Source organism: Cololabis saira, chromosome 17 (assembly GCF_033807715.1).
Source record: "Cololabis saira isolate AMF1-May2022 chromosome 17, fColSai1.1, whole genome shotgun sequence".
NCBI lineage: Eukaryota > Metazoa > Chordata > Actinopteri > Beloniformes > Belonidae > Cololabis > Cololabis saira.
Window position 1 is genome coordinate 39,157,215 of NC_084603.1, and position 27,629 is coordinate 39,184,843.

The 27,629-nt window shown below is 39.4% G+C and overlaps 1 protein-coding gene across 1 annotated transcript; it reads left to right on the top strand.

Moving 5' to 3' along the window:
- The first annotated feature begins 674 nt into the window (after positions 1–674).
- On the top strand, positions 675–26,578 carry pcca (propionyl-CoA carboxylase subunit alpha). Its single transcript, XM_061744879.1, has 23 exons — positions 675–758; positions 5,143–5,220; positions 5,329–5,376; positions 5,776–5,844; positions 7,255–7,368; positions 7,634–7,687; positions 8,318–8,449; positions 11,811–11,847; positions 12,253–12,331; positions 13,758–13,860; positions 14,858–14,952; positions 15,236–15,386; positions 16,537–16,680; positions 18,908–18,982; positions 19,338–19,406; positions 19,514–19,589; positions 21,056–21,269; positions 21,837–21,939; positions 23,516–23,614; positions 23,727–23,780; positions 23,874–24,014; positions 24,162–24,239; positions 25,671–26,578. The coding sequence occupies exons 1-23, from the start codon at positions 705–707 to the stop codon at positions 25,737–25,739; spliced, it is 2,136 nt and encodes a 711-aa protein (XP_061600863.1). The 5' UTR covers positions 675–704; the 3' UTR covers positions 25,740–26,578.
- The last annotated feature ends 1,051 nt before the right edge of the window (positions 26,579–27,629 follow it).

A 27,629-nucleotide genomic window follows, 5' to 3' on the forward strand; every position in this document is an offset into this window, starting at 1 on the left:
ATATGAGACCTGAAAAGAGATATAGAGGATATACCTGTAAGTATCTTCTAGTATGTGTGGATGTATTTTGTACGACAGAGTATTAGGGCCAAACTAAGACAAAAAGAAATGGAAATTACGAGAATAATTCATAATATAATGAAAATAAAGTCGTAAAATTACGAGAATGAAGTTGTAACATTACAATAATAAAGTTGTAACATTACAATAATAAAGTCGTAATATTACGAGAATCAAGTCGTAATTTATGAGAATAAAGTCGTAATATTATGAGAATAGAATTTATGACAACTCTAAAAGGAAGAGCATTCATCTCCCTGTGTTAAAATGAGGAATATTGAGCATCTTGTAAAGTTATATTTATATATTTTTAATATATTTAATATTACTTTAATATTATATATTAATATTTAATATTACTATATAACTTTATTCTTGTAATATTACGACTTTATTCTCAAGATTTTTTTGTCTCAGTTTGGCCCTAATACTCCGTCATAATTTTGGGGGGAGTTTATGATGTTTTTATGTCTATGAAGTAATACATATGATTTTTGTTTGTTTTTACCGTAAAACAATGTAATTGTTAAACTAAATTGATATGACTCGCCACCCTCCGCCAGCAGGGGGCGGTACTGAGCTACAGGCCGGTGGACGCTCCTCATCAACCAGAGAAGCAGCAGCAGCAGCAGCAGCCAGACAACATGGCGGCGTCCAGGTGCTCGGGGCTGGTGGACAGGCTGCTGTTCTCCGTGAGGGTCAGTTCACCTGCGGGGGAGAGGGGCACCTGAGGGGAGGGTCACCTGTGAGGGGGGTCACCTGTGAGGGGGGTCTCCTCTTCTCTCTGACGGGGGGTTTGTCTCCGTGAGGGGGTCGGGTGTTTGTCTTTCGTCCTCTCAGTAAACACTCAAGCCTGATTTATGGTCTGCGTTAAACCGACGGCGTAGGCAACGCGGCGACGCGCACCGTACGTTGCGCGTCGCCGCGTTGCCTACGCCGTAGGCTCTGCGTCGGTGTAACGCGAAACCATAAATCAGGCTTCAGACAGCTGCAGGTCATCCCAGGTCTACAATAGTTGCACGTTAACCGTGTGGATGATGAAATAACTGCTGTTAGTGGTTCTGGTCTCTGGTCTGTTACTGGGGGAGAAACAGGGCAAACAGTCACAGCAGGGCTCTCAACCTTACCTGCTTCACTGCAAAAACTCAAAATCTTACCAGGAATATTTGTCTTATTTCTAGTTAAAATGTCTAATTTTTAGTCAAAAAATCTCAATACACTTAAAACAAGAGTCATTACCAGAAAAATAACTTGTTATTTGACAATTTTCACCTGTTTCAAGTAAAGTTTCACTTGAAATAAGTAGAAAAATCTGCCAGTGGGACAAGATTTATCTTCTCATTACAAGAAAAACAATCTTGTTCCACTGGCAGATTTTTCTACTTATTTTAAGTGAAAATCTACTTGAAACAGGTGAAAATTGTTGTTTTTTCCAGTGATGAGTCTTGTTTTAAGTGTAATGAGATTATTTTGACTAAAAATGAGACATTTTAACTAGAAATAAGACAAATATTGTTAAGATTTTGAGTTTTTGCAGTGTTGGAGTGAGATTCTTTATTCTTTTTTGGGATTTGCTCTGTTTTATTTATGCTATAACAAAGGAAAGCACTGTAGTGGACATCCTCACAATAGTCTTGCTATATTAAATAATGTGTTTTAGTGATGTATAACAACAATAATAATGATGATTACAAAAGCAAATGGGCCCCTTCAACAGTGGTGGTTAGAGAGAGTGTGTGTGTGTGTGTGTGTGACTGAGGTTGTGGACAGGTGTCTTTTATACTGGTAACCAGTTAAAACAGGTGTATTTTATACTGGTAACCAGTTAAAACAGGTGTCTTTTATACTGATAACCAGTTAAAACAGGTGTCTTTTATACTGATAACCAGTTAAAACAGGTACCATTAATACAGGTAACGAGTGGAGGACAGAGGAGACTCTTAAAGGAGCATGAGGCTCCTTTTAAGAAATTAGACTCTCTAGCGCCACCCTTCACCACGACGGCCGTTGGGGGTACTGCAGCCAACAGTGAAGCCGGCACGGGAGAACGGGGAGAACGAGCATGCAGCGTCATGTGACGTCACATCCGCAGCCCAGCGTGGGAAATTTGGGCCCGAATTGCAGCACATTTTGCAGCACACAGCCTGTTCAAGGAAACAGAGAGATACACTAGAGCAGGGGTCACCAACCCTGGTCCTCGAGGGCCGGTGTCCTGCATGTTTTAGATGTTTCACTGCTTTAACACACCTGATTCTAATTAATCATCGTCATCAGCTTGTCATCCAGGGCTGCACAGTTCTGTTAATGACACAGTCACTTGTATCATGGTGCAATGAAGCAGGGAAACATGTAAAACCTGCAGGGACACCGGCCCTTGAGGACCAGGATTGGTGACCCCTGCACTAGAGGGCTCATTCTTTTTGATTTGGAACGCTTCATCTGACATTATTACTAGAAAACTTAAAACGTATACAGATTTTTTTTCATAAATCCTGCCTCAATCCGGCCTCAAGCTCCTTTAAAGAAGAAGTTACAGGTCTGAGAAAGACAGAAATCTTGCTTGTTTGTAGGTGACCAAATACTTATTTTACTTAGGAATTTACCAATTAATTCAGTAAAAATCCTACGATGTGATTTCCTGGATTACAGGCCTCTCATCTTTTTAAGTGGGAGAACTTGCACAATTGGTGGCTGACTAAAAACTGTTCTGACCCACTGTATACACACACTGGTGTGTGTGTGTGTGTGTGTGTGTGTGTGTGTGTGTGTGTGTGTGTGTGTGTGTGTGTGTGTGACTTAGTTCACCTCTGTCACGCATTTATGGAAGCCTGAAACTGAATTCTATTGTTAGGTTGGAAACTGAGACAGCTGCTCTGAGCCGTATGAGTGCTCCGTCTGCCTTTGCTCAGTCTGCCTTTGACTCGTTTGTAGGATGGCCTGTTGGAGTTTTTGTGTGATGAATTTAATAATTTCGCAGCACTGGTGTGAAACCTTTGAGTAGCACGACTGTTGCTGGTGATGGTGAACCTGGATCCGTCCAGGACGTACCTGGTAAAGTAAAGCGGGTGCTCTTTGGATGAGAACATTCAGATGAAAAAACAGGAGAAAATCCAAGGCACTCTCATCTGGCAAAAGTTAAAAAGCCTTTATCGTAGCGGCTTGGTTACATAAACCTATAAAAAAACTCTGATGCATTTTGGCAAACAAGCCTTCATCAAGGAAACATTTCTCACAGGTAAGAAGAAGTTCTTAGGATCTAAAACCACCAATCACAGACCTCCACATAGCAGATGTGCTGGTCAGGTGACAGTTGTCAGTACATGAAACATCCAGCAGCTGTCATCCTTACTAGGGAGGCTCCGATACCATTTCTTTCACACCGAGTACGAGTATTTTAATTTGTGTACTTGCCGATACCGAGTACCGATACGATACTTCTACCACAAAAATAACTAGGCTAAAAATGCAATGAATTGGAAGACAGGTTTTATTTGCAACAGAAATTCAATTTTAAACAAAACTCGGCCAGCGGGGCTTTCCTCCGCGCTTTAGTCTCATCACAGGTAAATCAACTGAGCATGTGCGGTGCTTCACCTGAAGCCGTCCGTGTGAAACAACATAAACAATCAAATATAATTTAAAAAACAGGCTAAATGAAATGATGTTACACACTCTTGTACAGTAGGTGGCGGTATGCTCCTTAAAGTTGGTTGCCATCCGCCAATAAAACAGAGAAGAAGAAGAAGAAGAACATAAACAATCCCATTGTTATAGTCCGGTTATATAGAGTGATACATGAGTGAGACTGGCAGTGCCGTTTCAGGCAAGATAGTGACAATTAATGCAGCGGGACGTCAGCAGGGTGGACATATTTCAAAATAAGGGACGACGACAGAAGCAAGGTGGGCTGTCAGTGGCTAACGCGGCTAACGCGGCGAACCAGAATGTAACAATGGGATTGTTTATGTTGTTCTGTGAGTTACGTGGAGTGTTTAATAAAGTTCCCTGTGGCTGCTGCTGCTCAGCCAGGCTGCACACTCACCCAGGGAGCCGCGGGGCAGCTCAACATCTCCCCCTAGCGGCGCTAACCAGTAACTACAACAACAATGAAGTATCGGTACGTGGTATCGGAGAATTTTTGCAAGTACGGGTATATGAGGGCAGTATCGGTATCGGGGAATCCCTATTCCTTACTAAACAGTGAAACATAAACCTCAGTATATAAATTACACTAAATATCACACATGCATGCATAAACACTAGGGGTGTATCGGTACACAAAAATCTTGGTTAAAAAAATCTTCCATTTTCTAATAATTGCTCCCACAGTTGATTTCTTTACACCAAGCTGTTACCTGTTGCAGATTCAGTCTTCCCAGCTGGTGCAGGTCTAGTCCTGGTCCTGCTGCAGGTCTACAATTTAGTTTCTCACGTCCTTTGACAGCTCTTTGGTCTTGGCCTTAGTGGAGTTTGGAGTGTGACTGTTTGAGGTTGTGGACAGATGTCTTTTATACTGATAACCAGATAAAACAGGTGTCTTTTATACTGATAACCAGATAAAACAGGTGTCTTTTATACTGATAACCAGTTAAAACAGGTGTCTTTTATACTGATAACCAGTTAAAACAGGTGTCTTTTATACTGATAACCAGTTAAAACAGGTGTCTTTTATACTGATAACCAGTTAAAACAGGTGTCTTTTACATTGATAACCAGTTAAAACAGGTGTCTTTTATACTGATAACCAGTTAAAACAGCTGCATTAATCCAGGTAACGAGTGGAGGACAGAGGAGCCTCTTAAAGAAGAAGTTTTAATTCAGTAAAAATTCTACAATGTGATTTCCTGGATTCTTTCCTCCCATTCTGTTTCATAGTTGAAGTTACCTATGATGAAAATTACAGGCCTCTCTCATCTTTTGAAGTGGGAGAACTTGCACAATTGGTGGCTGACTAAAAACTTTTCTGACCCACTGTACACAATATATGTAAAATATAATGGCTCTTTTAGGTAGTACAGCTTTAATGGCTGAATTGAAGTGTTGACTGAAATCCATAAAGCTCTGATGTGTGTGTGGTTTCAGTATTCAACATGCCCGTCCAGATGTTGTGCCGTCAACAGCAGAGCTCTGTATTCAACAGTTCCTAACACTAGTGAAAAGGTAAGATTCACACTCTTCCTTCTGTCAGAAGAGATGATCTATTGACTGTAATGAGTATTTGTTTAGATTGTCACTGTATCAGCGATAAATAGCTGTTTCCCTCTGCAGACCTTCGATAAGATCCTCATTGCAAACAGAGGAGAAATCGCCTGCAGGGTAAGACGTATTTTGAGCTGAACTGCAACTGCTTTTGAATCAGTTTCCAAGAACTTCTCTGTGGAACTTAAACGACTGCAGAGATCCTGAGAATACCAACATATAGATAGCGTTAAGAGTAAAATTTTGATAATGTGGGAGTCTAGGATGGTGGTTCTTCCAGTAATGTACACACTGTTGATGTCAGTCAAATTTGGTTTGCAGACTGGTTCATCGAGTTGTTTAAAAAAAAAAAAAAATTAAATTATTTTATCAGCCCCAGACTTTCATTTATTCCTTCTTAGGAGGGATTTGTTATTGCAAAGTTTACTGTGGCTCATGACCACATCCTTGAATAAAATGTTGCTTTGCAATCATAAAGATGAAGGCTGGGCACTAACAACACACTCTTTTCTACAGGTGATGAAGACATGTAAGAAGATGGGAATTAAGACTGTTGCTGTTCACAGTGAGGTGGACTCTACTGCTGTAAGTCCTTTAGGGGAGGGGTGTAACGATACACTAATCTCACGATACAGTACGATACATGATATTGAGTTCCCGATAACGATACGATATTATAGCAGTATTCTTTTAACAACCTTCAATGAGGAACATATGACTGGAAAAAAATTGTTTATTTGAAAGACACAAAATACAAAACAATGCTGTACGTTTGCCCTATTGTTACAGTTTGTAATGCTTTATAACTGTTTAAGTTTTAAAGAGAAAGCCAGGCCAACCATTTTCCACAAACTGAACTAAAAGTAAATGTCAGGTTTGCATTATGATCTTCAGTTTCATAAGTAAAAATATTTTGCCACAAACTGAATAGTTTCTCTCATGTATGATTTGACTTTTTTCTTTTCCAGAAATTTAACAAATAAAATTAAATAAATAAGTAAATAAATAAAATATGAAAAGTCCCAAACTCCAAATGCAACATGACTGTTATTTAGTTTCTGCCAGAGCTCAGAGTTTCACCTGCTCCAGCCTGAGGCCGTAAGGTGAACCCGTTATCGTTTCATCCTCACACCTTTGGGGACGACACAATCTTTACATCATAAAAAAGATTGATTAATGCTCACCTTAGAAGTGTAAGAGCAGATTTATTTTTGTTAAGAAGGTTATTTTGGTAATTCAGGGTTCATTATTTTATAAATATATTCTTTATATTGTGATGTAAATCAGGGACTATAATGACACTAGTCAGTTTATCTGTAGTGATTAGTCTGTTTTAGATTGGGCGGAGTGATACGCCACAGTACGGCACTAGGTGCTGTGTTGATGTTCTAAAATCCTACACTGTTGAGGGACATTAAAGTACACTGGAACTCAGCAGAAGTTGTCCCCGTGTTTATCCTACTCACCACCCCAAAAAGGTTTAATTTAATAAGGTAAGGCTTAACTCTACACCAGCCTTACATAAGTAAAAGTTCAGAGCTCAAAACGGGACCGCAAAACGGTACTAGTTTCTTTTGAGTGGAATAAGATTTTGGTCCGCGGGTCGAGTTCGTCACGTGATCCCGCTGCACCAATAGGATGTTACTAGTAAACACAATATATTAATATTAATAACCCAATATTGCGCTACAGTTTGTCACCTCCACGACACGTATCGTGACGTTTTTGTATCGCAAAATTTCGTGGCACGATATATTGTTACACCCCTAATAAACAAATAAATATATATATATATATATATATATATATATATATATATATATATATGTACCCACAGATATAGATAGATATACACTATAGATAGATAGATAGATAGATAGATAGATAGATAGATAGATAGATAGATAGATATACGCTTTCTACACAATTAAGACAACTGTTAAAAATGTCATTGATCAAGCTGTTGCAAACATTCCGTGTGTTTCTTTGTTAAAGGTGCATGTAAAGTCAGCTGACGAGGCGGTGTGTGTCGGCCCGGCCGCCAGCAGCAAGAGCTACCTGAACATGGATGCCATCATGGAGGCCATCAGACTCACTGGTGCACAAGCTGTACGTGCTTTCATGTTGCAGCTCTTTAAGTATCTGTCTACATTTAAATTTATTGGATATTAACATTATAGTTTGGCTTTTGTCCATCTTTAAAGAAAACATTTTCTCACGTCAACATAATTTTCCTTTGAAAAAAATAATTTTATGGAATTGAAAAATATGAGAACACTGGCTACATAACAACAACAACAAGCTGTGTTGTTATGTACGCACACATATTTAGATGGTTAGAAGTGTAAATGTTTTTTCAATTTTCCCCTTCAAGGTTCATCCTGGGTACGGCTTTCTGTCTGAAAATAAAGAATTTGCCAAACGACTGGTAAGTAACACATGCAGACTTTACTAGAAGTATATGAATAAGTAAGTGCTAAAGTTTTAACTTTTTTAACGTTTTTTTTATGCTTCTCTTTTTTTAAAGATCCAAAATATCTGGAAAAAAGTGTTTCACATCTTAATTAGTGAAAATGGTTCAATTCAATTTCATTTATATAGCATTTATTACAACAGAAGTTGTCTCTAGGATCTTTCCAGAGACCCAGAACATGATCCCCGAGCAATTATTACATAAACAATGGCAGGTAAAAACTCCTCTAGTGGGAGAAAAACCTTAAGCCAAACAGTGGCAAGAAAAACTCCCCTTTAGGAGGGAAGAAACCTGGACCTGGACCCTGCTGTCCTGCTGCTGATTAGAAAGTTGCGCTCAATTTCTGCCGAGGACCCGCTGTCACATGCACGGGCACAAACGTATATAAACATATATAGCAAACATTATATATAGTATTGTTAATTAGAGCAGATGTGTACCTAGTTCCTACTGGAAAGAGCTGAGTACAAAATGCAATTGCACTGTGCTATCTGCAAGCTTTTGTTTTGTTGTCTTTTTATTTTTAAGTTTTGTTTTCTCAGTTCTAAATTGGGCAACATTGTTGTCTTATCATTTTTCTGCTAGGCCGCAGAGGGCGTGACTTTCATCGGCCCAGACAATCATGCCATCCAGGCCATGGGAGATAAAATTGAGAGCAAGCTGATTGCGAAGGCTGCCCAGGTCAACACTATCCCGGGATTCGATGGAGTCGTCAAGGTACATCACACGTACAAACTGAAGGGCCTGTCACACCGGGACAGTTTAGCCAGCTTATGCTGAAATTTGGAGAATATGCTTTATTTTTGCTTTGCTTTATTTTTATCGCACATATTCTTGATTGTTGACTCACCAACTCGGGTCCCTAATTCAGTGATCTTGAGATGTTTCAGGTCATACACCTCTGTACACTGTGGAACAGTTTTCCTTTTTTTTTTTTTTTTTTTTTTTTTTTTAAAAGAGTATTTTCTTTTCAGTATTTTTCAAGGTATACATGAAAACACAGAACTGCAAACCCCTCCCTAACCCGCCCATCAACAAGTTGAGAGAAAGAGAGAGAAAAATAGGTAAAGGAATAAAAAAAAAGGAGATAAAACATAAATAATAACAAATACATGAAAAAATGGTTGAGAGGTAAGGTAGACAAGAGTAAGCACTGACAGCAAAAAAAACCCCGTCCATCATAGAGGCTGACAATGTGTCCATATATGCCAAATAAGGTTGCCACATCTCTGTAAAAGTATGACAGTCTTTCCTGAGTGTATATGTAATTTTTCAAGTGGAACAGAGCTATTCATTTCTGAAACTCATCTTCCTATAGAAAGTTGGGAGTCAGACTTCCATGTGACTGTGATTCAATTCCTGGCAACACACAAGGCCAGGGAGAGAAACTTCTTTTGAGCTTTTCTTAAATCGTGCATCAATATTTGTAGTATCTCCTAATAAACAGGTTTGAGGATCTAATGGAAAATGCACTCCAGAAGTTTTGTCATGATGTCAGAAAAATGATGCCAGAATGTGTTTTGTTTTGTGCAGAACCAAGTGCAGTGCAGGAATGAGCTACTCTTCTATACCACATCTAAAACACAGGCTGGATATCTGGTTTATATTGCTGCAATTTCAGTGGCGTAAGATAGGACTGGTGGAGAAAGTTATGATAGGTCAGCCTGTATCTGGAGTTAATAGTGGCAGTTAGACTTTTTCGACACAGTTCAGACCAGATCTCTGTACTCAGTCACACTCAAGCCAAACTCCCATTTCTGCCTTGATTTATGTAAACCTGGTTTTGGAGCATCCTCCATCAAAAGAGAGTGCACTTTTGAGATAAGACGAGGTGCATTACCCTCATGAAGCAGTCCTTCAGTTTTCATTTTCATAAAAGGGACTGTTGAATCCAGCAGAGATGGTCAGTAGTGCCTTTGCTACCAGCCCAATCTGCTTTCTGCTGCATTCTGCTTCCCTGAAGACCCTGTGAGAGGAACGTTTCTCTCTCCGGGCCGATGAAGGCAGGTATTCCTGAGTCTGGCTCTACCTCACGTTTCTCCATGTTAAAGCGCTTTGCCTTAACGTTACCAGTCAACAAGGAACTGTTTGCATAAAACACTGTTAGCACCTTATCTTGTCCTTTACTGCAGGAGATCATTTTGCACAAGAAAAAAAATATGTGAAAGTCGGTCAAACATTTTGCTTTTTAAAGAATTGAAAAACTATAAAAACAACACAGATGTGATCATTTAATCCCTCAAAACACGCTATCACCCAAATATTAGAGTGGGTAACAATTACAGTGATATTACCTTTTCTTATGAATCGTTTGAGTAACTATGTTTTGATTAGTTATTTCTCGCCCTCAAAGCAGCAGAAGAATCTGCACATCTGGAAGGTTCCCACGTACCAGCTGTGTAATAGCTTTTTAGCTTAGAATAGTTACAATAATAACCACAAATAAATTATAAATAGTTGCAGTAACTGTAACTGATCAATGGTAGGAAAAGGTCAGGTAATATAAAGGACTGTTCAAATGAAATGCTGCTGTTCTTACCAGATTTAAAGTATTAGATAATGTATCTATATTACACTCAAAATATTTATAGCTCTTCAGTGGTATTTGCACTTTTATTGCAAAAATTCAGTTTGAAAACAACCTTAACATCAACAATCCTTTAATTTTGAAATAATTATCAAAATAAAAATACAGTATATTAAAAAAGGAAATATTGACAAGTGCTGCAATTCCACCGCCCTCTTAGATTCTCTGTCTGCTCGAATCAATTCTGATTCACTTCAATTTCAAAATCAGTTTATTTATCCCCAGAGAAAGTAATTGTTGCAATAGTCATGATTAAAGTGTCTTTTAAGGAGTCATTGTAAAGGTTTATTGTGCTGAATCCCTGTGTTGTGGAGATTATGCTCAGGGTTTTCCACGGTCCTCTTTACTTTATCAAGTGTCCCTTTTTGCACAAATCAACTCCAGAAGTTCCAGAACGGAGCCCGCCTTGTTTATCAGCTTGATCAGTTTCTTTGTCACTGGCTGGTAATTCTGTATTTCTGTTGTCCATCACTGGACAAGACGCACACCTGCAGAGTAATCTGAGTATTTCACCAGAAGACAGGACTCTTACCTGCACTGGAAGTCTGAAGTGTACAGCGAGTACCAGTCGCTGTGTTGTTGCCAGCGCCATATTGTTTACCAGGCACTGCTCATGTGCACATTTTGGCAAAGATAGAAAGTGAAGACGCCTCACTCTGTTGGAAAAACATTTGTAGTGACAACTCTCAGGTCTAGGTTGGGTCTAGGTTGGGTAATGCTGCTCAGATTGGCTCTGGTTCCTGTGAGTGGGTTGACCATGCAACAGCATTAGTGATGCACCGAAATGAAAATTTGTGACGGAAAATAATAATAAACACTTGGCCGAATACCGAACATGGTTCTTCGCAGTTTTTCCATTTATTTTGCCAATTTTTTCACCATTGCATATATCAAATAAATGTGCTTTAGGCACGTTTTTCAAAGACAAAAATCTTTTACAAAATTACAAGGTAGAAATATTTATTGAACATGAACAACTGAACATTTCCCAGTATTTTTTAAATATTCCAGCAGACATTATACCAACAAAGCACAATAACTTAAAATAAATAAATTGGCAAAATAATTTTTTTGGCCATCTTTGAGCTTACATTAGGCCTATAACTGACTGCTGTAAAATTGTAACATAAGCCTTAAAACAAAAAAAATGCATTAAAGTGCATTTTAAAAAAAGTGAAAAAGAAGTGGATAAAACAAAATAAAGAAAAAAGAAAAATCACTCCCTTTCCTATACAAGTATTAATATGGGAAAAGGGATTGATTTTCTTTTTATTTATTTTGTTTTATCCACTTCTTTTGCATCATCTAAACATGGCGTAATTAATTGTTCGTTTTTTTCCCCCACCGAAAGTGTTTTTTTTTGCTATTTTTGGCCGAACAATTTCGGTTACCGAACTCGGTGCATCACTAAACAGCATCCAATGTCAATAATAGTAACTGTTTCCTTTATTTCATGCTCCGTAACTATGTCTCTCTCTCTCTCTCTGTCAGTCTGCGGAAGAAGCTGTGAAGATTGCGAATGAAATTGGTAAGAGTTTATTGCTGTTCATATCAGTGGGATTATCTCAGTTCCATTACTGCAAAAACCATCTCCTCTTCACAGCTCAGTCACTGATCCTGACATTTAACATTTCCTAACTCCCACAGTTCTAAACATTCCTGTTGATACAGTTTAAAAATGTAGACCAATTTTTCACTGAAAAATGATTGTTTTGTTGTGGCACAAAGATTGAATCTAATATACACACACAAATATGCATGGACATGCAGACCTATGGCCTCAAAGTAAATAAAATCCCCCGAAACACCGTGCTACTATCCACTATTGGTTTTTTGTAACATAATAATGTTTCCTGTCATAGTTATCTTTGGAGGACTTCATTGCTCTTGTGAGAACTCTTCTGCAGGTTGAGTGCTTTGTCTGTGTTGGCAGGTTACCCAGTGATGATCAAAGCGTCTGCAGGAGGTGGAGGGAAGGGAATGAGAATAGCCTGGAACGACGAGGAGACCAGGTACTGTACCGTTATATTATCGTTGTCGTCCTGTTCAAGAGTGCAGGCCTTATCCTTCCGCTTCTCCTGTATGACATGACTTCAACTTCCGGAGCACAGATACCACAGAAATAACTTTACTGCTAAGAAGACACTTACTGCTATCATCAAGATGTATGAAGTTCACGTTGACTTGTACCAGTAGTATTATATCCTGTCTCACATCTGTTTGTGATGGCGTGTGGTAAGTGTATGAACCATAACCAGCTGGGTTTGCCATTTAACCTGGGGAAACCCAAAGACGGGTGTTGCTGATTGGAGAAGCAAACAGTTCTCCACTGTGCCTACTGCCTATTTTTTTTAGAATTTAGTAGTGTATATATGTGTTTTTGGATGTGAGCAATTCGGTTTGTTGTTTTCGTTAAGTATTATGAGTTAAAGTTAAGAAAAATAAACCTGCGAAGCAACTGTGAATCATACGACGGAGTATTAAGGCCAAACTAAGACCAAAAAAAATAGGAAATTACGAGAATAAAGTCATAATATTATGAGAATAAAGTTGTAATATTACGAGAATAAAGTTGTAAAATTACGAGAATAAAGTTGTAATATTATGAGAATAAAGTCGTAATATTACGAGAATAAAGTCATAATATTACGAGAATAAAGTCGAGTTTATGAGAACTCTAACAGGAAGAGCAGTCTTCTCTCTGTGTTAAAATGAGGAATATTGAGCATCTTGTGAAGTTATATTTTGGTATCGGTTTCACAAATAAGAAAATAATCTTTTGGCACCAAATTATTATCAGTATAAGGACTTTAAAACGATTGTGCAAACGACTACGTCTATTTTGAAGAAGGAACCACACAGAGTTGGAAGAAATTGCATCTTTTGTGGAAGAGGAAAATCTTTATGATCGTCCTCATTGTTTCCTGAGAAACAACAAAACCTCTTTGAATGGATTAGATGGAACCACCGCTACTATACTATACTATACTATGCTGTACTATACTATACTGTACTGTACTGTACTATACTATACTATACCAGACAGCTCTTCTTCCACTAAAGACGGATGTGCTCTTCCTGTTGGAGTTTTCCGAAATTACCACTTTATTCTTGTATTATTATGACTTTATTCTCGTAATTTCCCCTTTTTTTGTCTTAGTTTGGCTTAGTAATACTCCATCGTAGAATCAAATATAATCTTTAGTCTGATATGTTGGGAGTGCACTGGGCACACGTCTAAACTAAATCCTCCGTATAAGCAACCAGTAGTAGACTTGGTTTGGGACTTAGTCCCTACAGTAGGTATTGAAAAAAATTTTAATATATGAAAATCATCATTAATAAAACATTAAAAGGTTGTAGTTTACAGACAATTTTAGTAGAATTAGAGACGTGTATAAAATACTTTTAAAAACAGCACCTTATATTTCCTTCCAGGGACGGTTTCCGTTTTTCATCCCAGGAAGCAGCATCCAGCTTTGGAGACGATCGGCTCCTGATTGAGAAGTATATTGATAACCCAAGACACATAGAGATTCAGGTAAAACACACAGTTGTTTCAATATCATACTGACTATCTTAACAGAGGAGGATAATTATGCCAGTGGTGTTTATATTTTATTTTGTAACAATACAAACGCACACTATTTAAAGAAGAAAAAAAAAAGGTTTTCTTCCACATTTTTGTTATTGTCAGATTTAATATTAATTAGTTGGAGGGCCCCCTGTGAATTTTTGTCTAGCGTGCCAAGAGACTAGAGGAATAATAGAGTGACAAATGTGTTCTCATAAACCGAAGGGAGCCACCAGAAAATGTTTGGGTACCACTGGTGTAAGTGGTGATATCTGTGCAGTAGGGCTGGGAAATTCACTGAAAATCAATAGAAACCGACATTTCAAACCCATAACCAATGTAATCATGCTCATTTCCATTATTTTTGTCATATCACTATAGAAATTAAATTTTGTTTGTAAGAGCTATAAGATATTTTACGCTTTATACGTGCCAATATTTGAAACATTAATTTACATGAAATAACAAGTTATTTATCTTCTACTGTTTTAAGAGCATGATTCTTTCAAACTAGAGCGTGACGTTTTGCTTTTACGTGTCTTTATTATTTATTAAGGAGTTATTGACTCCAGAAGTGGGAATCTGGGAACACTAAAGATACTTTATAGTGATCTAGATCAAGAATATGGAGGCCCTTGGGGGGCAGTGTCCATAGGGAGCGGGGGCCTGACCAACACTGCTTGCAGCTTTTAATTCATTTTTGTTTTTAGAAAGTAATTTTGTAAAACGTTGTTTTACATTTATTTGTTATTCAGTGTTTCAGCTAAGCATTTTCTGAAGCAAACACACTTCAAAATGTGAGGGGGAGTTTTTACCTGCCATTGTTTGTGTTATGTTTATCTAATAATTGCTCGGGGTCATATTCTGGGTCTCTGGAAAGGACCTAGAGACAACCTCTGTTGTAATAGACGCTATATAAATAAAATTGAATTGAATTGATCAGGGTGGTGTGTTTCTACTGCAGGTGCTGGCTGATAAACATGGAAATGCTCTATGGCTCAATGAGAGGGAGTGCTCCATTCAGAGGAGGAACCAGAAGGTGGTGGAGGAGGCCCCGAGGTAAGGACGCTGCTGTAGCTGTGCCCTGCTAGGCTGCTACTTCACAAGCTGGTTCTTCTGACAGAGCCACCATTTAAAAGGGAAATAAACAGGCTTTCCAATGGTATAAGATTGATTACCAAGAAGCATTGTTACAACAAAGAAATTGGCTACCAAACCATCCATCCATTTCCATCCAAAGTTGTTTGGTCATTTCAAACATTTAGGGTACATTTCTTGTACTCTGGACCGGACCTCAGTGACATCACTGAGATTTTCTGACCCTTGCCATTTTGCTCTGCAGTACTTTTCTGGACCCAGACACACGACGGGCCATGGGTGAGCAGGCAGTCCAGCTTGCTCAGGCTGTGCAGTATTCCTCTGCTGGGACTGTTGAGTTCCTGGTGGATTCAAAGAAGAACTTCTACTTCCTGGAGATGAACACACGACTGCAGGTCAGTCTAAGGGCGATCAGAGGAGGGTTTTCTTTGAAATTTCATGTTGGAGTTTTGGGCTGCAACTCACGATTATTTGATTATATTGACGTGCGGTTACAATAATATGACATTAAAAAAAAAAAAGTTTGTCAAATAGCTTCAGTAAAAAAAAGAAAAAGTACACTAAAATACTTACAAAAATATGTGCTATATACCTGCATATGTATATATATATATATATATGTATATGTATATATATATATGTATGTGTATATATATATATATATATATATATATATATATATATATATATATATATGAACCCCCACCCAGCCATGTTCATTCAACTGTTTTCCTTCAGTCGTTTTTAATAATGTTGCACCTGATTTCATCTTCTACTCTAAAACTAAAAAAAATTCTTATTTCTGTATCTTCCAAATTTGCAGTCAAAAGTTTCCTTTGTTCTTTTGCGTCCTTGTGAAAATGCTGTACAAGATTAACATGATCAGAAAGTTATGAGGAAATCTCACACCTCTCACTTGAGTATGGAAGAGGGAGGGGGGGGTAACCTTTACATACACAACCGCTCTCTCCTTTTTTATGCCATTTGACATTCACAGGAGGTGGAAAAAGACGTGATCAGAGTCTGTGGAGTGGCTCTTAGATATGGGTGCCGAGACTGGCCAAAGGGAGAAATTTTCCACAACGGAAAACTGGTGTGTAAGGGCCTATAAAGATATAGATGCTCCTCCCTGTGATTTGCCAGAAACATTTGCAACACATTAGAGGTGGATCAACTTGCCAATTCCTTATCAAAATCGTAATCCTTTAGTCAAGATTCTGTAGTAGCCAGTAAACATGCGTCCCTGATGCGTGCTTATTGACTATTTCACAAATCAACACTCAGCAAATTGATCCCTGACGGAATACCTTAGAACAAATAATTTCCACGCAAATGGTCATTTAGTCGACTTTAACTGTGAGACAACCACAAAACCAAAGATGATGGGGACAGTGGATAGGGCTGAAAGGAAAAGCAAGTCTCAAGTGTGGAGGTCTGAAATCCTTCAGCAGCAACTGATCAAAGATCCCAGTTTAGGAACCTAAGATGGGCTGAGTTTCATCTTCATCACCAACATATCCTTCCTCTATTTTGATTGTGATCCAGGTGGAGCATCCCATCACCGAGTGCATTACTGGCCTGGACCTGGTGGAGCAAATGATACGAGTTGCCAAGGGTTACCGGCTGCTGCACAAGCAGGAGGACATCCCGATCAACGGCTGGGCCATTGAGAGTCGAGTGTATGCAGAGGTGTGTGTTTGTGGGCACCACAAGGAGCAGCCTTTTCCATGCAAACCATTTCATTCCCATTCATAACAGTTTGTTCCAATGTTCATATAATTCAATGTCATTAATCAACTGATCTCAAAAGTAAAGCAGATTTGGATACATTTTAGTTTTGCACATTTGGTCAGGACTATATATCAAATCACGCTTCCACATAGATAAATGCAGGTAGGATGATTTGACAGATGAAAATACCCCGTCAGATCACGCTTCCACATAGACATCAACATTTATCTACGTGGAAGCGTGATCTTTTTTTTTCTTCCGCCGACGCGTCGTACACATAGATCTATGTGAAGCACATTCTGACTTCTGGCTGTTAAATCATCTATTTGCCTTAAAAAGCCTTAAAAAAAGGAAACTGAGATAAAAGAAACGGGGATGGTACGGTAGTATTTTTTGCCGAGGCGGGACACCTCTGCAGAACACCGGCTTGGGTGTACGTGGATCTATAAGTCTGATATGTGGTGACATTAAAAGTATGACATGAATCTGGTTTCATTTCACCACCTCACGCCTGCGTCGCCAGTTCCCCATATCTTCAAAATGTTCGTGCGCGAGGGTCAGGGTTGGCGTAAGGATATGCACATTTTTCGGTTCGTTTTTTCTTTTTAAATCCCAACCTTTGCATAGAAGGTGGCTTGCGCATCTTTCAAGCCCTGTTTTGTGCGCACGCAAGCTTTATTAATGAGACCCCAGGTGAGTAGAGCAGGAAAAGAGAGTTTGTAAAGAGAAGAACAGAACGAGCAGAGACACAGGTATAGGGATGGGAATTGATAAGATTTTTTCGATTCCGATTCTCTTATCGATTCTGCTTATCGATTCGATTCTTTATCGATTCTCTTATCGATTCTCATTTGGAAAAAAGGAGAAGAAACAATTTTAGTATCAACTTTGTTTTAATAAAACAAAGTTGATACTAAAATACTAAAAAGAAACAATTTTAGTATCAACTTTGTTTTAATAAAACAAAGTTGATACTAAAATTGTTTCTTTGTTTCAATTTCTTTGTTTCTCCGATCTTTTTTGTTCAAAGATATAAAACTTTTATATCTTTGAACAAAAAAAAAAAAATGAGGTCTTAAGATGCCCCCAGCCTTGGGCTCCTCGATGGTGCCAGGGGGTCCCCACAAAATGATTTGTAATATACAGTAAAATATGTATTTAATATAAAATAATAATAATAAAATAAATATTCTTCTGTAGAAATTAACGAAAAACAACAAATTCTTTTGTAGCAATTACACAAGAATGTCCAGTAACATGTTCAACACCACAAACTTAGTCACTGCTGGTGACATTCATCTATTCTGGCCTGATACTCTTCCCTGCCTTGATAAAAGGAGAAGCTAGTGGTAGATGCTCTTTAACTTCTCCATAGATGAGCTGATCAGCTGCAGCTGTGTCAGTAGCTCCGCTGTCCGCCGGAGGCTCGGAGCGCCCGGCTCATCCGCGTGGCGCAGCTCTTCTAAAGCATGATTTATGGTTCCGCGTTAAATCGACGCAGAGCCTACGGCGTAGGGTACGCGGCGACGTGCGCCGTACGGTGCGTGTTGCCGCGTACCCTACGCCGTAGGCTCTGCGTTGGTGTAACGCGGGACCATAAATCAGCCTTACCAGACGCCGGCTGACTCCGCGCTCCCAGCGCATCAGCCGGCCGAGTCCTAACATTTTTGGTAAAATGTAACCAAACTTTCCAGCGTTTATGCCGCTTTGTCCCCGTGTTTTCCTGCTGGGCGCGAATGCGCACGTGGCGCAACGTGCTTGGTGACGTCATTCGCGCCGACTGGAATCGATAAGGGAATCGTTTGGGAAAAAGGCAAACGATTCCAAGGAATTGAAGCACTGGGAACCGGTTCTCAACAAGAACCGGTTCTCGATTCCCATCCCTACACAGGTATACATGGGGGAAATGTCAAAACCCAACTGGGCAGACTGACTTGGTCTGTTTGGAAACAGACCTTTGCTAGGGGTCTGGATCCATGTGATGTTCCAAGGTTTAGGAGCAAGAAGCTACAACTGCATCAGATTTTACTTTAAGTCGGCAGTCATAGTTATTTATCTGCATTGTTTTGTCTGTTTCTTTAAAGATCCTTACAAGTCTTAAGATTGAATCCTCTATTTCACATTTATATAGTGTATTTTATTTTTGGTGTTCATTAATCCCTCCCTTTGTTGTTGCTTCCGTCAGGATCCTTACAAGTCTTTCGGGCTTCCATCCATTGGACGCTTGTCTCAGTACCAGGAACCGCTGAACATCAGTAATGTGAGTCATTCACAGATGTGTTTAGCACGGTCTGGCCGACAAACCGGAAAAAATAAATCACACCCATACTGCTACTTTTTAACTTTTATGTCTATAAAGAGCTTTATAGGGTATTTTTCATTTTCGTATGCACAGCTGGCCGTTTTATTACATCCACCCATAGATTGTGTAGTACTAGCGTATAGTACTTTGTACACTGATCTCCTTTTTACTTTACTTCCCTTTTTCTCTGTTAAGTAAAGAAAACGATTACAGAAACTTTTTTTCTTTTTTAGATTATTATTTGATGTGAAACTTTATGCCGTAATCAGTTTTTGCTGACACATGATCCATGCTGACCACTTTCTTGACTCAGGTCCGTGTGGATAGTGGCATTGAGGAGGGCAGTGACATCAGTATCTACTACGACCCCATGATCTCCAAGGTCAGTGATGCTTCTCTTTCTAACTATTTCTTATTTATTTTTCACTGAAGGAAACGTGGTGTAATGGCTGTGGTTATGCAGTAATACCCTCCACTTTGTTCCTATAGTTAGTCACCTATGGATCCAGTCGAGCAGAAGCCCTGGCCAAGATGGAGGAGGCTCTGGATAACTATGTGGTCAGAGGTAGGAGGCAGAAATTACAGATGCACCATCAGGATTTTGAGAGCCAATCACTAAAATCAGTATCTGCTGATCCCGATATTGCCGATCACAGCGGGAAATCCATAAATTCTTCAATGTTGTTGTCTCATGTATACAACACTGACATGGTATTATTAGGAATATAAATTAGAAAATGAGAAAGTATCATGAATTGTCTGTTTTATTGCAGGCTGAGGCAAAGTGCAATATTTCACCCTCTAGAGACTCTTAGAGACGATTTAGACTCATGTAGCTTATTAACTTGAGTTTTCATGTGATAATAAATGTGTTCAACACAACGTGCAGTACACCAACTCAGACAACAGCAGACATGTCACTCTCTTAGAGTTGATACAAGTTGTAAACCAGGGGTAGGCAATTCCAGTCCTCGAGGGCCGGTGTCCTGCATGTTTTAGATGTTTCCCTGCTTTAACACACCTGATTCTAATTAATCATCGTCATCAGCTTGTCATCCAGGGCTGCACAATTCTGTTAATGACACAGGTACTTTTATCACGGTGTGCTGAAGCAGGGTAGCATCTAAGACATGCAGGACACCGGCCCTCGAGGACCGGAATTGCCTACCCCTGTTGTAAACTATGAACCTTAATTAGGAAAAAGGGATACATTTTAAAATAAAGAATTAATTATGAATTATTAAGGTTTGCTTAAGCTTTAGCGATAACATCCGCCGCGTGGAAACTCTTGAATGAAGCCCAACTCTCACACTAGAACTCCAAATGCCAATTGTGAAGTCGACTGACACGACTGTCGTCCTGCATGAGGCTTTGGATGTGACTGTATATAGTTTAGTAAAACTCCGGCAGGATTTCATCAGTGAAATAATTACGAATCTGCAGCTCGTACCGGGATCCAAGCAGCTAACGACGCGTTTAAACCCGACGTCTTCTACAACAGAAAGCTGATGATCAAGGCTTATGAATCCATTACCTTACGATGTAGTTCTTTATTTTTCCTGCTGTTGCTGCTGTCGTTTATAGGTCTCTGTTACAGGTGAGTTAGCGGCGTTGCTGCACCTCCTGTTCTTTATATAGTCCTTGATGTGAGAAACTTTCAAATGTCTCATCAGCTTCGTTGTGTTGAAATTCTTTTATAACATTCCTCCTCGGGGTATTTCCTTTGGACACACTTTGCAAACAGCAAATTTGTTGTCCTATACGGACATGGTAAAACTGCCGTACCGGTCACGCCCCCTCAGGACACCTGGGTCTGAGGTGTTGGAACGCAGCGCGGGCAGCGGTTTGGTGTTGTAAACGTCATTGGATCGGCTGCTTTGAACTTTTATTTTCAGAACGCCGATCAAAACCGATAGGGGCGTTATCGCCCGATCCCGATCGATCGGGGCATCTCTACCAGAAATTCAAGAAGAATGTCAGTCTTTGCTGCGCAGCTTGTTCTGTGCAGCAGTTCAACATTCCTTTTTGCAGGTGTGACCCACAACATTCCTCTGCTGCGGGAAATCATCACTCATCCTCGATTCATCTCCGGGGATATCAGCACCAACTTCCTGCCCGAGGTTTATCCTGAGGGGTTCAAGGGTCACCAGCTGGAGGCTGCAGCCCGCAGGGAGCTGCTGGCCTCCGCCGCAGCGCTGCACGTCTGCACGCAGCTGCGATCGCACAGGATCCACAGCCCACACAGGTAACTGCACTCAGACATGTGGCCGTCACATGGTTTTATCAGTTTTGTTAATCAGCTTCTTTTTTTCACAATATCTTTATTTGAGTTTTATAGCAGCACAAGATAATCACAGTACAAACAATCATGACATAAGGCCATGGCTAGGCTATACATGTAATTTCTTATACAGGACTGTCTCAGAAAATTAGGATATTGTTATACAGTTCTTTATTTTCTGTAATGCAATTATTTATCTCTCTGGATAAAGGCGTTAATCAGCTTTTTACTATCATTTTGTGCAAAAAAAAAAAAACCAAGAAGATAAACAAACTAAGACTTAAAAAAAAAACTCATTTGAATAAACTCATTTACAGTGAAAAAGAAATTCAAAAACAATTAACAAAGAAATGGGTAAAAGGAGCATTAATACAACAGCTAAAAGATGAACGTATTTAGAAGATGTTAAGGTGAAAATCAGCACATTTCTGTGTTTCAGTACAGATATTTGTGATTTTGAAACAATCAACAGCTCCAAATCTCCCACATAACGGATTAGGACTTGGCATTAAAGACGTGTCTGTGCCGTAGGGTTTCTCCTAGTCCTGTGGACGGGAGTCGCTGGGAGCTCTGTGTGGAACTGGGAGATGGACGCCACAATGTTCTGGTAACCAGAACAGAGAACATTTATAAAGTGAGTATGTTTAATCTGTATCCACTAAACCTGTTCTGTTCCAAAAACAAGGAAATGAGGATCATTAAAGGTTAGATGGGGTCCATGTTTGTCTGATTACCAACTTTGAAACACCATCTAGAATGAGCACTGAGGATCTACAACCTGTTTGTTTTTCTCCTTAGAAAAAATAAAGAAATTAAAGATACAATATAAACACATACTTTAACAGCTAAATCTTGTTACTTGCTCATTCAAGTAAGGGGGGGATTATTGATTGGATGTATCTGGGGTCACCTTCTTCCACTCACTTGTAAAGTAAGTCAATTCCACTCTGAGAAGTCTGAAATGACTTTTTGGGAAATTACCATGAATATGTTGGTCATTAGATGTCAAAACCAAACGTTTAAAATAAATTTGAAGTCTAGCAGAGAAGCAGAACACAGAGGGGATACATTTAAGTTTCACTCCTGTCATGAGTTTTTGAAAAAACTCAAACATCTGAGACTGAAATTAATTTTTTTCACAAGATAGACCAGACCAGACCAGACCATGTAATGTGTTTTTAGAGTTAGCAGTTCTAAGCTCTGAGTGAGCAGAGCTGAGCTATGAGAACGCTTTTCTTTTTTTTTGCTTTCAATTATTGAACTTGCTCTCACATCTGGTGAAATTATACACGCTGAACACAGTCTGTGCCAGGGCTGGGGATCCATTCAAATGTGAAGGTGAAGATTCGATTCCGATTCTTAAGATTCAGAATCGATTATCAAGATTTGGTTCGATCTGATTCGATTCGATATTGATTTGAGTTAGTGTTATTAAAACAGTTTTTTGAGCTGTTGCATGAATTATATGACTGTAGTTATGAAACATATTAATACTAGTATTATATTGAGATGAAACAGCAAGTATTGCAGCTAATGATGCTGTAAGGACCAATCAGCTCCCAGAATGCTGATAGAAATGCTTTCAGAAACATCGTGGGTCAAAATTACCAAACAGATCCAGGGAGGAAACAGAGACGGATGAAATCGGTTTTATTTTTTCCCACATTCCGTTTTTATTTTTTCCATTTTCGGTCTATTTCGGTTTTTAAATTTTGAGAATTTTAGCATTTTATGCAAATGTAACCCCAAGACAGTATATAAAGTAATGAAATATAGCCAATTTATGCAATTATAACTGAAACCTTTAATGTTTTCATACCTTTAAACATATTTAAAGGACAAAAAAAAATTGTCTCAAACAAAACATCCTTTTTTTTGGGCATAAACACAAAATTACCAAAAGTTGTAATGTAATGATGAAAAAAAAAGAATAAATCTTTAGACATAGGAATCGATTTTTAGGAATTAATATGAGAATTGATTTAGAATCGAAAAATCTATTTTTTTTCAACACAGGCCTAGTTTGTGTAATCAACATTTGAGTGTGTGAATCTGTTTATTTTAGAGCTCAAGCTCTATGAGTGAAATGTACCTCATAGTAACCAGTCTGTTCAACCCCAAAAGGGTCTTTTGGAAAATGGGGTAACTCTGTGATTTAGTTTTGAGTTTCTTGGTGATGAATGAGTTCAGAAGTGTTGGGTTCTCTGCAGGTGGAGGTGGATGGAGAACGGGTGGAGGTCAGTGGGCAGTTTAACCTGGCCTCCCCTCTGCTGCCTCTCACCATCAACGGCTCTGACAGAATCATGCAAGTAGGTGCAGGTTGTTAAACCAATAGTTTTTTATTTTTACCGAGTACGTCGTGGGTCCTGATGGAACTGAATGAGAAATGAGGTTGAAGGTAATATTTCCTCCCTCTTCTAGTGTCTGTCCAGAGAAGCCTCTGGGATGATTGTCCTGCAGTTCATGGGCACCGTGGTAAGACTGCACACCTGCACATCAGCTCAACTGTTTTTAGGTGATATATGTGTGTTTAACCATCCCTTTCCTTTGACCTGGTATTTGATTCAGTTTAAGGTCCGTGTTCTGTCCAAGCTCGCCTCAAAGTTTTCCTCCTACATGCCAGAGAAGGTTCCAGAAGATACCAGCAGCATTCTGCGTTCTCCCATGCCAGGCACCGTGGTGGCCATGTCTGTCAAACCTGGAGATACGGTAAGATACACGCCACAATGTTGACATTTACAGTGAGTTTACAGTGCATTTACAATGAATGAGCCAACATATTCAGACTTCTTCTGCACTGCCAGTGGAGCTGCAGGTGTTTAACATGAACTCTGAGATGATGCTCTGGTGTTGCAGGTTGCAGAAGGTCAGGAGATCTGTGTTATTGAAGCCATGAAGATGCAGAACAGTCTGACTGCAGCCAAACAGGGAAAGGTAACGTCTAAAGTATCAAAATAACTCTGGGACCTGATGGTAATTCAGTTCAATACCATCCCCGTCCGTCCGTCCATCCACCCACCCACCCTAGTCTAGATATCAGCATAAATATGACCTCTTCTACAGTCACTCCTATGAAGATTGCAAAGAACCTGAGTCTAATGTTTGGTTACCACTTCTCTCTCTCTGACCACGTTGTCTCTGTCGATCAGTCAAGACTGTTCTCTCATGGTCTCCTCTATGTTAGAACTAGTTACATGTTGCAACACACCACGGGCCTCTTTTATAAAAGAGTGTGTAGGATTCATACTAAAAGTGTACGTGCGCTCAAAAGCTGAAAATGGCGTGCGCACAAAAAAATCCTGATGTGCACGCATTGTTCTCTTTATAAATCACAGTCCAGCTGGAAGTTTGCGCACGTGAATTCCCATCATATCCCGCCCTCTACATGCCCACTTTCTACCATGTATGGTCAATGCAAACTACATGATGATTGTATTTGCATATGAATGAGTCTGCTGAACATGTGCAGCGGCTTCCTGCAGTCTGTTTCCTACACTGCTGTGCGTCAGGATGAATGAGACGTGTCGAGCCACCGTGCCACTAAATTTCACGGAGACTGAGATGGAGATGTTGTGGATTAGGTGGAGGACAGGAAAACCACATTATTTGGTGGTCACAGTAGTGGCATCACTAACAGAAAGAAAGCGAGTGAGTGGCAGCACGTCGTTGCTGCGCTAAACGCCGTTGTCGTGCCAAAAAGTGATTGCCTGCCAGAATCTGATTTCTCCCCTGAAAATGGGTCTTTTCACCTGCCAAAAATTGATTGAAGGCCAAATACAGTTAATGAAAAGTTGTTTCTGCCTAAATATGACTTGATCTCATTCTTGAGCTTCATAATCTGAAAATCTGATGTTTTAGCGCTATCGCTCAACGGGCTGCTGTGCGCGCTCCCGCGGCCACAAATCAGATTCTGGCAGGCACCATATCTTCAAAATGTTCGTCCGCGAGGGTCAGGGTTGGCGTAAGGATATGCACATTTTCCCGTTAGTTTTTTTTTAAATCCTAGCCTTTGCGTAGAAGGTGGCGTGCGCATCTTTCAAGCCCTGTTTTGTGCGCACGCAAGCTTTATAAATGAGGCCCCAGAATTGTCCCAATCCATGATCAAGCAGGTCTGGAAATCTTTCCTCTTCAAGAACACCTTGTGTCATGAACTGTGCTCTCTTTACCAAGTTGCACTTGAATATCTTCTTGGTGGCACCTAGCTGCCCTTACAGTAGATTTAAATGTTACTGTAGCATGATTGTATTCCTCCATTGTAAGTCACTTTGGAAAGTGTCTGCTAAATGTAATTTAATATAATATTATCTAGCTAGGGAGTGCCTTGGCGTAGCTGCTTCTGCCATGTATGTGCTGTTTCCTGTGCAGGTGAAGACGGTCCACTGTAAACCCGGAGAGACGGTGGGGGAGGGAGACCTGCTGGTGGAACTGGAGTAAAAGTTCCTGCTCCTGAACTAACGGTACTAACATCAGCTCCACGGAAACATTCACAGATGCCTCTCAGCTTACGAATGAAGTGAGCTGTAACTTGCCTGACTATTTTGTTATCCTGATCAAGTTTTTAGATTCTGCTCTTTTCAACAAACATGTTCTGATTCTAGTTTTGCTGACCTCTACACCACCCCTTATTTGAAAAAATAAATAAATAAATAAAATAATAATAATAAAAAAATAGATAGATTGATTGATGTAGATAGATTTTTTAATGTCAATGTATTATAAACACTTAAAATTGTGTATTCATAGGTTAGCCACTTGAGGGTTAATTTGTTATGTGGGATGATGTTTATGGAACTACGGCTTCAACGCGTACAATGTTTGACAAAGTTGCCTCTCTGAATAAGCAGGTAATGGTCAGAGGAGGTTGGTGCTGAGGTTTAATTCACAACCGCTGGTTTAATTCACAACTGCTGGTTTTACAGCAGAGCTCAAGAAAGCTGGGAAGAAAGTGTTCACCTTTTTTCTTGTTCTGCATTAACACTTACTATGCATTTCTCTTATACATATATCTGCTGTTTTGTTTTTGAATATGTTACAATCTCATACCTACATCTAATATTTGTTTCCGTTACACTGAGAACTTTACTAATAACACCAGAGATGGTACATAGATATACTGTGTCGTCTTTTCTTCATAATCAGCTCATTCAGAATAGAGAGAAGAGAAAACAGCAGTCACCCAGAAATCTGCAAGACAAAGGCACGGATGGAGTTATTTCTTTCTTCATTTTGTGTATGAGGAGGAAAATTAAATAAAAATGAATTTGTATTTGGAATTTTCTACTTTCACATTTCTAATTGATCTACTTCATAATGCTTAAAGCAATTTTGCCCCAATAAATCCAACTCCTTCAGTAGAAGGTACATGATTACCAGCAGACAATATTGTGTTTCATTTGACTTTATCTTGGGTGGAATTAACATATGAGTCCCTCAGAGACACAGGGAAATACTCTGTGGACTGACGAGACAAAAGTTGAACTTTTTGGAAGGTGCATGTCCCATTAAATCTGGTGTAAAAGTAACACAGCATTTCAGAAAAGGAGCATCATAGCAACAGTAAAACATGGTGGTGGTAGTGTGATGGTCTGGGCTGTTCTGCTGCTTCAGGACCTGGAAGACTTGCTGTGGTAAATGGAACCATGAATTCTGCTGTTACCAAAACATCCTGAAGGAGAAAGTCCGGCCATCTGTTGGTGACCTCAAGCTGAAGCCACTTGGGTTCTGCAGCAGGACAATGATCCAAAACACACCAGCAAGTCACCTCTGAATGGCTTCAGAAAAACTAAATGAACTGTGGAGTGGCCTAGTCAAAGTCAAACTTTCAGTCAAGTCGACCTGAATCTGATTGAGATGTTGTGGCATGACCTTAAAAAGGAGGTTCCTGCTCGAAAACCCTCCAATGTGGCTGAATTACAACAATTCTGCAAAGTTGAGTAGGCCAGAATTCCTCCACAGTGATGTAAAAGACTCTTTTCCAGTTATGGCAAATGCTTGATTGCAGTTGTTGCTGCTCAGGGGCCCAAGCAGTTATTAGGTTTAGGGGGAATCACTTTTTCACACAGGGCCATGTGTTTGGATTTTTCCTTTCCCTTAATAATAAAAACCATTTTGTGTTTACTTGTGTTATCTATTGTCTTAATATTTAAATTTGTTTGATGATCTGAAACATTTAAAGGAGCTGTATGTAAGAGCAATAATAAAAATAATCATAAAATGACCCCGATATGTCAACAGACATTTAAAAATCATGTTCATTTCAAATACTTATGTCACTGACAACAGCACTCAAGCCAGGATATTCCCGTTTAAAAAGAGGAGTTGCAG

Excerpts from the sequence above, each read along its gene's own strand:
- pcca (XM_061744879.1), top strand. The coding sequence starts at position 705 with ATGGCGGCGTCCAGGTGCTCGGGGCTGGTGGACAGGCTGCTGTTCTCC. Across the intron at positions 7,369-7,633 it reads GACTCACTGGTGCACAAGCT|GTTCATCCTGGGTACGGCTT; the intron begins GTACGTGCTTTC and ends TTCCCCTTCAAG. Across the intron at positions 19,590-21,055 it reads GGATAACTATGTGGTCAGAG|GTGTGACCCACAACATTCCT; the intron begins GTAGGAGGCAGA and ends TCCTTTTTGCAG.